The sequence below is a fragment of the Pyrus communis genome, chromosome 5, assembly GCF_041283825.1.
Source record: "Pyrus communis isolate YQ-2024b chromosome 5, ASM4128382v1, whole genome shotgun sequence".
Classification (NCBI taxonomy): domain Eukaryota; kingdom Viridiplantae; phylum Streptophyta; class Magnoliopsida; order Rosales; family Rosaceae; genus Pyrus; species Pyrus communis.
In genome coordinates this window covers 10,480,590-10,491,824 of record NC_142569.1, presented here as the reverse complement: position 1 = coordinate 10,491,824, position 11,235 = coordinate 10,480,590, and the positions used below count along the sequence as shown (strand labels likewise).

Here is an 11,235-nt window from a genome sequence, read left to right as displayed (position 1 = left end):
ATGCCAACTGCCAAGGCCGGCACTATCTTTTTTACAAATGATACAACAAAATATTGGAGTAGATGGGATGGCCGGCCGGCACTATCTTTATTCCAAATGATACAACAAAATATTGGAGTAGATGGGATGGCCGGCACTATCTTTATTCCAACTCTGATAGAACAAAGTCCACTTTATATGTGCACTAGTTTTACCTTTAATTGTGAGGCTAGATACGATTTGAGAAATGGAGAAGCTTGTTTCTAACTGGTACAACAATCGAACCTTGCCCGAGAATTACATATTCCCACCAGACGCAAGACCCGGGAAGCTTACTACCGCTCCTTCTTGCGACAACATTCCAGTGATTGATCTGGGCGGTGATCAAACCTGTATAATTCAGCAAATACTCAAGGCTAGCCACGAATTTGGGTTTTTCCAGGTAACTTAGTGGGACTTCAAACTAAATACTCTTCCTTGATCATCAACTAATGCTATTTATAAAGCAGGTTATCAACCATGGAATATCAGAAAGTTTGTTGAAGGACACAATGGGTGTGTTCAAGGAGTTCTTTGAGTTGCCTGCAGAGGACAAGGCAGCTGTCTACTCTGAGGACCCAAAAAAAATATGTAGACTCTTTACCAGCAGTGGAAATTATGATTGGGAAGATGTTCATCTTTGGCGTGATAACCTACGACACCCTTGTCTTCCTTTAGAGGAGAGCACGCAGCATTGGCCTCAACAGCCAAGTACATATCGGTAAGAAAGATTAATCTACCAAATTAAGATACATAGAGCTTGTATTAGCTAAAAGTGATTTTTGACAGCCAAAAGTGCTTCTGACACGTGTTCGAAATTAGGGAAATGATTTCTCACATGCCTCTTTTCTCCTCTTACACATCCATTAACATTTATGTCTATTAACTCTCCTTGATTTATTCAATTCGACATTCAGAATCAAGGGCGTGTAAAGAAAGAAAAGAGGTGTGTGGAAATCATTCTCCAAAACTTAAGAGCTCTTTTTACATAAGCCCCAGGAAGCACTTTCAATGATTTTAAATAAAAATTGCTACATCTTTATGAGCAGACGTGCTACCTACATAAAAGAGCTTATAGATTCATGTTTTGAAATCCCCCTTTGTTTTTGTTGCATATATATGTATGATATGCTTCTGTATCTTCAAGGATTAATTAGTGATGTTATGTATTTCAGAGAGCTTGTTGGGACATGTTCCTCACAAATAAGGAAACTGGCTCTGAACATTTTGGAGCTAATCAGTGAAGGACTTGGGCTTGGAACTGGGTATTTTAGAGATGAACTTTTGAAAAATATGTTACTCTCTGTTAATCATTACCCGCCTTGCTCAGACCCAAGTTTGACATTAGGTGTATCTAAGCACTGTGATCCAAACCTCATAACCATTTTACTTCAAGAAGAACACGTAAATGGACTTCAAGTTTTCATAGACGGGGAATGGATTGGCGTGAAGCCTCTTTCTGATGCACTTGTGATTAACATAGGCTATCAGTTACAGGTACATCAGTAGATTCAGTACCCTTCTTTACGCCGAAGATTATTTTGCTGGTATTATTGATTTTGTATTACTATCTATACTTGATTACATAGCGCAGTCAATATCATGTCGAAATAGGGGCCTGATAGTCGTTCCATAAATATGTTCATCAACCTTCTCTTAATTACCATATGACAAACTATTTTTTAATTTTTAATTTTTAATTTTTTTTTATGGTATGAGATGTAGATAATCAGTAATGGGAAGCTGAAAAGTGCTGAACATCGGGCAGTGACGAGTTCAAGTAATGCCCGGACATCTGCTGCATTTTTCATCGCACCTTCAGACGACTGCATTGTAGAACCTGCTGGAGATCTTATTAATGCAAGCAATCCACAACTCTTTAGACCCTTTCAATACAAAGAATTCATTATGAACTATTTTACGAAGCAGGGCAAAACTGAAGTTGTACTAGAACCCTTTAAGCTCCATGCTTAGTTAATTATGAAGCTGTGACTGGGGAAAACACAAATTTATTTGGGTGGGTTAATAAATATTGTAAAATTTAGTACTTTTTATTGGAAGTACTACCTATGTACTAGTATTTGTGTTCAACCATTGCGAGTTATGATTGACATTAATTAATCATTAAGTTATTTAGACTTTGAATTCTTCCTTTGATCATCAAGTTACCATTGTTCAAGGACTTCTTTGAGTTGTCTGCATGCAGAAGAACGCTTACCAAATTGGTCTCAATAGCCAATGAGATATCGGTAAGAAGGAGCCGCCGGGCAGTACCATGGCACGGTACCACGACAACTAATTGAATTCCAACATATATTTGCAAAAGTAATTTTAATCAACTCAAGAGTTTCTCTTGGATCTATAGATTTGTCAAACCCATCACATAAAACAGCAAGTAAAATCGTTATTCAAAACTGTTATCAGTTCCTCTTACATACGTACCCATAACAAAAAAAAAAAAAAAAAAAAACAAAAACAAAAACAAAATCGTAAGTAGGATAAAACGAATCAAACTCCTATGTTCTAAATAATCTCAACTTGAAACTCCATCCTTCTCTTGGTAGCCCTAATATTACTTCTTTAACTCAATTTGCTCCTTCATTGAATCTTTTATTAAAGTCACGTTTTGGAGCTCTCTTAAGATCAACTTCATTATTGGGAGGTCGGTACTTTTTCGGTGCTGGCAAGCATGGCACATTTTGTAGTCGCATTAATCTGCTTCCTTTAGTTGTTGGGGTTGTTGAACCTACTTCAGACAAATTGATAATAAAAATCGACTAAAGTGTACACCATTTCACACCAAACAAATACAAGGCCAATGGAAGCCGGCTAAAGCCGAAAACTCAGGAAAATTAAAGGTGGGTGTTTTTGAGAAAAATTTAAATTTAAATTGCGTTCCAAACCATAATAGGACAGCTTAATCCTACAGAGAATGGCTCGACCAAAAAGTCCTACAGAGAAAGGGAGAAAAAGAAAAAGGGTAAGATGTAAAATACCTAAAGGTAAAGCGAAGCGCGAAAAGGAAAACTGTGCACCGTTTAACGCTTACTCTTTTAGATGTCACTTTCCTTTTCTGTTAAAGGTGAAGATAAACTCCAAAAACTTGATCAATCTCCCAGTGAGGACTGCTTCTGAACATGTTGGAGCCAATCAGTGGACTTCTTAATTAATTTTCAATATGATCAACCAATTACAGTTTGAATAGGCCGGTTTTGGTGGTTCAGCTGGTTTGATGAACACTGTATTATATTCTCCCTAGGCTAACCATTCATGCTTGACCTGAATGTTATATTCAGGTAGTTTTTCTCTTATCTTTAGTTTGTGTTTGTGTTTGTGTGGCTTTTTTTTTTTTTTTTTTTTGTTTAAGCTCGGGCTTGAAGTAACATTGTTTGTTCTGTTCCGCTAGTGACAATTGGTTCCAATTAGATTGAGATTGTTCATGCTAATCTAATGTTACTGTCCGCATTAAATATCTATACAAAGCTTCAAGTTGAAGTGTTGTTGTTCTGCATTGTTGGTATCATTATTGGATCTGTTTGAATTGGATGTCAATTAAGTTCAGTTCAGTTTAGTTGGTAAGAGTTGGGTTTCGAATGAACTAAATGTGTGATCTAGATAGGGAGTACTTTGTGCTGCCTCATATTCTGGGTGTATAGATGCTTATTACATTTTCTGAGACCTCATTGGTTATGGAATTTATCTTTATTGATTAACAGAATTTTGACCGAGAGGTGTGCCAAAAACTTGTCTTCTTGGATTTCCGTAATTGGGGATATAGGGTTAATGCTTGTGTTACTAGACCATGCGAATGAGGAGTGTAAGCTTTTCGGTAACGAGGAGTCTCGGAGAGGGAGGGAAATCATCATGCAGAGTTGCTACGATGGCCTAGTCCAGAGCAAGTACCCACCCAGGGACTTTCCTGAAGAAGTTTGTTATAAATGTTGTGAAATCAGGGTATAAGAATTTGGATTGAGTATGGCCATTGTTTTCTTGCACCATGGGAAAAATATATGTTGTATGTGTAAGTGTGTGTGAGAGAGAGTCGCATAGAGAGAAATCTGACTGAAAGTATCAAGATTTTATTTGATTATGAAACTAATCCGCTAATACTAGCTCTTAATGATTTTTTTGTAAGAATATCCGAGGCATTGTGGCTAGCTGGAAATCTTTAGGTGGCTTGGCCGTATGTGATATACGACTCCACTTTAATACTCTGGATTTTTCCGGAAAGAAACAACTAAGAGAGGGTACGCTCTTGAACTCATTCTGATTTGCCATGACTTCGTTCGTGTTTTTACTTTTTCAGGATGAACACTATCTCTCTATTTTTCACCACAAGGTGAATGCAGAAGACAGAGCTTGAAATCTTCATGTGTTCATTTATATTGAATTACAAAAAACTTATTATTCTGGTTACAGAAAAGTTCCAAAGTTTAATAATTTGAGGGATACGTGATGACTTCATTGGATGGTTATGGCAATTTAAATTTATGACTTAAATAGCACAGGTTCTACCGGGACATAACGCAGCGATGTTTTAGTTTACTTTTTCTATTTGATTGATTGTGGTTCACACAAGCGAAAATCTTGTTTATCTTTCTTAAGTAATATATTACAAATGTTGAGAAATGCATGGTTTTATGAGACTTAGTACAAGTAATTCTCTTATGGGATCACATTCTTTTATGTTCACTTTTATGTATGCTTATTGATGTCTTTTTGGACGTATTCATCTGCCCCTAGTTTATGTCCTTTGAATTTCTTCCTCGTTATTTATTTGATCTTTGAATGATAATTTTAGTTTTTGCTTATGTTTCTTCCACATAATAGTTGAAGTGTTGCTGTCTACTGCATTGCAGATATGACATGGCTTCAAACCGTTGGCGTAAGGAGTCACGTATACCAAGACAGGTCTCATGCGACTCAGCATTTGGATTTGTTGTATTGAATGGAGAGTTGCATGTAATAACCCTTTTGAAGGCAGCTGAATCAGCAGAAATCCGAACGTACGGCTAGTGCAGCTAAAGAAAAAGATATATCTCTACAACACTCATCACGTGACCTGTAAAAGTAAAGAGATATCTCTATTGTAGGTATTGAAGTGAAGGTATTGCAAGGTCCATAGTAAGTGCAAAGAAGCATATATTGTGGGTCAGATTTTGATTTCTTTGTGCACCAAAATGCATGCCAATAATATAATGAAAAATTATTTGCAAGACTCATTTCTTCTGTTCCGAGTCCTGACCCATTCAATTTTTAATGCTTCCCACAATAGAAAAAGAGCACATTGGTGCCTATAAATACCCATATCTAACCCTCCACATAACACATCCTTCATATTTTTAAGCTAGCTATCTTTGTTTAATATCTGTAAGTATAAGATCAATAGATCACCATTTGGTTTTTTAATGTTATATTCACAGTTATAACAGTTGTATTTCTCATGAGCATGAACTTGCAAGAGGCTAGTGCAGGCAGGGTGTTGCATGATGTGAACGGAAACTCAGCAAGGATGATGACGACGACGATGAGCAAAGACATCATGCTGATGAAGTCGAAGCAGAGGGCCGACCATCCTCCTCGCGGTGGATCTAATCCGAAGGTCCCTGCTATGTTGAATGATCTTGACGGTTCAACGATCAACCAAAGGAACTTTGCAGGCCACACAACTACTCCGCCTTCTCCACATGATGCATACCCTCATAATGCCGTGGCTAGATCACTACTTGGCGTGGCTACAGATCATAAATCATTTAGTTGATTAACAATATCTACAGAAATCCCAACCTAATAAGATACATCAAATATGATAGAAAATAGACGAATAAGTAGAGGGGAAAAACCTAGTTTAATTTTTCACATTTATTTTCATTACACCTTTCTTTTATCTGTGTTTCTTCTTGAATAAAAAAAAAATAGAACTATCTTATTTCTTATTTATGCAGTATGAGTGTCGAGACTATATGAGAATTTTTTTTTTGGGTAAGACTAAGACGTTTTATTCAAACACTATGAAATGATCGAATTAACAGTTTAAAATACTCCATTTGAAAGTCAACATAAGCATTCAGAACAAAAGCATCGTCAAAAACTGTGCTGCCCGAACACAATCATGGGGCAAAACAAAGAAATAAACAAAAACACACATACAAGTGTTTACAATCATATCCTGCAAATGTCAAGTTACACTTGATACACTGCTGCAGTGAGCCTCGGTAAAAAACCACCACATGAGACAAATACACCTATCTATCTTTAGACTCATCTGGATTAGGAAAATACAGCTATCCATCTTTACACATGAGACGAGAAAACGAGTATAGCGCAAGCTTTAGACTCATCCGGATTAGGAAAAGGAACCTGAGACCTCTTCAATCCTATCTATCTTCCAGTGTGGCTTCTTGAACGATCATAAAACATGTAATGCTTTGCCGACCTCTCATCTGCATCCCACTGAAATCCGGTGGAGTCCATCATCACAACCATTTTAACTTCCCGGCGTCTGCCATAGGCAAATAACGAGATTCATAACACTCATTTAATGTTTATTGTCAAAAGGCAAATGTTTGTGCAAGTATAGAATTGTTCGTGACAACCCAAAATAACCTTGGTGCAACAGCATTCCGGTGATTCATGATCTGGGTGGAGCAAAAGGCGATGATCAAACCTATATAATTTAGAAGATACTTAAGGCTAGCCAGGAATTTGAGTTTTAAATTTTTTCAGGTAAATTATTAAGAAGTCAAATTAAATACTCTTCCTTGATCAAGTAACCTTTTTTTTTTTTAAATTTCAATTACTATGTTATGTGTCGTCCAATTAATGCTTTTTTGACAAACATTTTTGACGGTTATAAACGAAAAATCACGATTTAACGGTAATTTTAACTCCGATTTTGATGATTTTTTTATAGCTACACTCCTTGATTCTATATGAATACAATGAATTAATTCGATTGATAATTTAAAATATTTACATTATTGGATACCACAAAATCTTATGTTATACTTAATGAAAGTATAGATAAACTCCAAGTGTTAGTGAATCTATTGTTTTAATGCGATACGCATTGTACAAAACTAGTTTCAACGATCTAACTGTCAAACTTGTTTGTATATACTTCGAGAGCGCATACACCAAAAATCGCAAAAAACAAACATTCAGATATCAAGTAACGGGATAAACCTTTTCGACAGTTATAAACGAAAAATCACGATTTAACGATTATTTTAACTCCGATTTTGATAATTTTTACAACTACACTCCTTAACCTTATATGAATACAATGAACTAATTTGATCGTCAATTTAAAACATTTACACAAGTGGATATCACATACAAAATCTTATGTTATACTTAATGAAAGTATACATAAAATCTAAGCATTAGTGAATCTATTGTTTTGATGGGATACGCATTGTACGAAACTAGTTTCAACGATCCAATCGTCAAACTTGTTTGTATATGCTTCGAGATCGTATACGCCAAAAATCGTAAAAAAACAAATATTCAGATATCAAGTAACGGGACAAACCTTTTCGATGGCGATAAACGAAAAATCACGATTTTACGGTTATTTTAACTCTAATTTTGATGATTTTTTACAGCTATACTCCTTAACCCTATATGAATACAATGAACTAATTTGATCGTCAATTTAAAACATTTACACAAGTGGATACCACAATAGAAAAAGGCAATGCAAGAACCACAAAGGAAAAGCAAAAGGGCAAAAAAAAAAAAAATTTGCGCAATGAAGACCTACGTCGCGAAAAGTTTTTTTTTTTCCTTCTGCTTATGAACCAATTTGATCATCAATTTAAAAAATTTACACAAGTGGATGCCACAAAATCTTATGTTATACTTAATGAAAGTATAAATAACTTCAAGTGTTAGTGAATCTATAGTTTTGATGGGATACGCATTGTACGAAACTAGTTTAGATGATCCAACCGTCAAACTTATTTGTACATAATTCGAGATTGCATACGCCAAAAATCGCAACAAACAAACATTCAGAGATCAAGTAACGGGACAAAACTTTTCAACGGTTATAAATGAAAATCACTATTTAACAGTAGTTTTAACTCCGATTTTGATGATTTTTTACATCTACACTCCTTGATCCTATATGAATACAATGAACTACTTCGATCATCAATTTAAAATATTTACACTATTGGATACCACAAAATCTTATGTTATACTTAATGAAAGTATAGATAAACTCCAAGTGTTAGTGAATCTATTATTTTGATGCAATATGCATTTTACGAAACTAGTTTCACTGATCCAACTGCCAAACTTGTTTGTATATGCTTCGATATTGCATACGCCAAAAATCGCAAAAAATAAACTTTCAGAGATTATGTAATGGGATAAATCTTTTTTACGATTATAAACGAAAAATCACGATTTAACGATAATTTTAATTCCGATTTTGATGATTTTTTACTGCTACACTCCTTGATCATATATGAATACAATGAACTAATTTGATCGTCAATTTAAAATATTTACACTATTGGATACCACAATAGAAAAAGGCAATGCAATAACCCCAAAAGAAAAGCAAAACGGAAAAAATAAAACTAAAAAAACTTTGCGCGATGTAGGTACACATGCGTCGCGCAAAACAGCTTTGCGTGACGTAGGTGAACTTGCGTCGCGCAAAGTTGGGAACAAAGCGGTAAAGCATCTTGGTTTGGCACCAACATCTTGCGCGATGTAAGAAACATCACGCAAATGGCCATTGTGCAACCACACTTTGCACGATGAAGACTGGCGTCACGCAAAGCTGTTTTGAGTGACATAGGTGCACCTTCGTCACACAAAGCTATTTTGTGCAACGCCAGTCTTTGTTGTGCAAAGTGTCATTCTGTAAAGGCCGTTTGTGGGACATTTTCTGTTTAGCATCGTGAAAACATGCTTTGCGCAACCAAATTTGCTACGTCACGCAAGTTGGCACTGCGCAAACATGTTTTTGTACTAGTGAATGCTCACCTTTCGAAACCCCAAAACACACATTGTCATAGAGAAAGCCATAAATCCAACTCCATCTCTCTGGTTTTGAAACCCTAGCCCAATCCTCGATCCCTAATCTTTCGATTTTAAAACTTGAAATCAAAATCACCAAAATGGAGAACTTGAATTCAAAATCGAAGAAGCAATAACTTCAGGAAAATGAGGACATATGTAAATCAAAATCGAATTTAAATTCAAGTTCGAAATCGAACTCAATTGGAATCAGGACGAAGCAAAATCTAATAAACAATAGCGATTTGAGAAATCGAAATTAGAGAAATATACAGAGTACACACGTGAAGAAGTTATAACATAGAAAGAAATAATCACAATTTCATCAATGGTGGAGATTCACCGCCCAGAATTTAATCGATCTCAAAGATCGATTCCTATTTCTACTGACAACGGCAATTGTGCCAAAGCCACCACCGCCTCTGAAATCCACCGAGATATACACCAGCAAGATCTCGTGCTCTCTAGTTGGAGACGAAGACGAAGATCATGTAGATTGGGAATACCTGACATGCCCAAAAAAATAGAAAAAAAAAAAAAAAAAAAAAGGGCTCGAATAGTGTTTGCGAACGAGACAAAAAAATGAGTAGTTTGGGGTTGGAGTAATCGTTGACATAAGAATAGGGGGTGAGACCTAGTGGTTGGCGGCGTCTAATATGAAAACGGTAAATAGGTTTCATTGAGATCTGAAATTTGAGTGTGTATTATCATACCGGTTGACTAAAAAAGTAAAAAATTATAATTATGACAACAATACTTTTAGTCTGTGGTAGATTTAAAATGGCATTGTTGTCAAAATTTTTGTAACCACGGACATGCCTCGTGATAATATATAGCCAAACCACAATGGGCTTTAAACACACGTTGTTGCTTCAACACCTTCAGCCACGGGCCACTCTACGCCCGTTGTTAAACTAATTTATTTACCATGGACCTCAAACGTCCGTCATTAAATTGGACTTTTTATAACGAACTTCTTATGTCCATGGACAATCAACCGTGGTAGATATAGTGTTGTGGCGTATAAATTTGGTCCCTAGCATTATCCCATAAATATAGTTAATTGCTATTAACCATCCCAACTAATCACCTCACAGGATGGTGACACGTGGCATACACAAAGTGATCACATTTGTCACTTAATGTCGTAACCCAAAAAAAGACGCGTGTCCCTTAATACATTCCATATATATATATTTTGCATGTAAATTTTCTTAATGATTATTTTCAAATTTTAAAATGATGCAAAACAACATTAACTAATTAGTTTAAATCAAGGGAGTTTTAACGAAAAGTTTACGGTACTATTCATTTTAACGAAAAATCACATTTTTACACTAAAAGTCAATCCTGGTTGTGACATCCCACATCGCCCAGGGGAGTGATCCTTAAATATATATTCCCATCCCTACCTAGCATGAGGCCTTTTGGGAGCTCACTAGCTTCGGGTTCCGTAGGAACTCCGAAGTTAAGTGAGAAAGGGGCCAGAGCAATCCCATGATGGGTGACCCACTGGGAAGTTGCTCGTGAGTTCCCAAAAACAAAACCGTGAGGGAATGGTAAGCCCAAAGCGGACAATATCGTGCTACGGTGGTGGAGCGGGCCCGGGAAGTGATCCGCCTCGGGCCGGGATGTGACACTGGTACTATTCACTTTACCCTTTATTTTGTTTTTACCGTTAAAACTCAAAATTTTCAAACTATTTTCATTATTATTATTTTTTTTTTAAAATTTTAAATCAAACTCAACGGGGAGGTGCGTATGAATTAACACCAAAACCAAGGATCCAACTAACAGCTAGCGCGCGCCAACTGTTTGATATATATTTTGAATTTGATGCTCCACAGTCCACAGGCATATATATAGTTCATGATATTGCATGACATTGTAAAACAAAGAAAACGTTCATATGTTATTGCATGACTCACGTTATTAATGCATACTAATTTCAGATGTCATGTAATGTTAGACACTGTCATACACCATGCACTTTTTGTGAACTGAAATATTTAGTTGAAAGGATTGGTGTTGGCTTCAAATTGTGAATGGCACTGTTTAGTTGAAAGGGTTTTGTTTCTTCGGCACGAGTTATTTTATCAGTGTCACATGGTATTACCTATCCATTCATGTTATAATGAGTGGAATGTTAAATAACACCAAGTGATGGCGAAACCGTCTCAC

The 11,235-nt window shown here is 36.0% G+C and overlaps 2 protein-coding genes across 3 annotated transcripts; both read left to right on the top strand.

Annotated features, from left to right (window-relative positions):
• On the top strand, nt 1–2,163 carry LOC137722475 (protein DOWNY MILDEW RESISTANCE 6). Its single transcript, XM_068461487.2, has 4 exons — nt 1–421; nt 489–739; nt 1,194–1,515; nt 1,744–2,163. The coding sequence occupies exons 1-4, from the start codon at nt 227–229 to the stop codon at nt 1,990–1,992; spliced, it is 1,017 nt and encodes a 338-aa protein (XP_068317588.2). The 5' UTR covers nt 1–226; the 3' UTR covers nt 1,993–2,163.
• Nucleotides 2,164–2,960: 797 nt separating this feature from the next.
• On the top strand, nt 2,961–5,954 carry LOC148696734 (uncharacterized). 2 transcript variants are annotated; one of them, XM_088694243.1, is made up of 4 exons: nt 2,961–3,314; nt 3,735–3,972; nt 4,154–4,265; nt 4,878–5,954. In XM_088694243.1, the coding sequence occupies exons 1-4, from the start codon at nt 3,289–3,291 to the stop codon at nt 4,964–4,966; spliced, it is 465 nt and encodes a 154-aa protein (XP_088550369.1). In that variant the 5' UTR covers nt 2,961–3,288; the 3' UTR covers nt 4,967–5,954. The 2 variants fall into 2 exon arrangements, 1 of the variants encoding a protein (XP_088550369.1); XR_015962547.1 differs by lacking the exon at nt 3,735–3,972.
• Nucleotides 5,955–11,235: the final 5,281 nt, after the last annotated feature.

Excerpts from the sequence above, each read along its gene's own strand:
- LOC137722475 (XM_068461487.2), top strand. The coding sequence starts at position 227 with ATGGAGAAGCTTGTTTCTAACTGGTACAACAATCGAACCTTGCCCGAG. Across the intron at positions 422-488 it reads ACGAATTTGGGTTTTTCCAG|GTTATCAACCATGGAATATC; the intron begins GTAACTTAGTGG and ends TTTATAAAGCAG. Across the intron at positions 1,516-1,743 it reads ACATAGGCTATCAGTTACAG|ATAATCAGTAATGGGAAGCT; the intron begins GTACATCAGTAG and ends TATGAGATGTAG.
- LOC148696734 (XM_088694243.1), top strand. The coding sequence starts at position 3,289 with ATGCTTGACCTGAATGTTATATTCAG. Across the intron at positions 3,315-3,734 it reads GACCTGAATGTTATATTCAG|AATTTTGACCGAGAGGTGTG; the intron begins GTAGTTTTTCTC and ends ATTGATTAACAG. Across the intron at positions 4,266-4,877 it reads AAAGAAACAACTAAGAGAGG|ATATGACATGGCTTCAAACC; the intron begins GTACGCTCTTGA and ends ACTGCATTGCAG.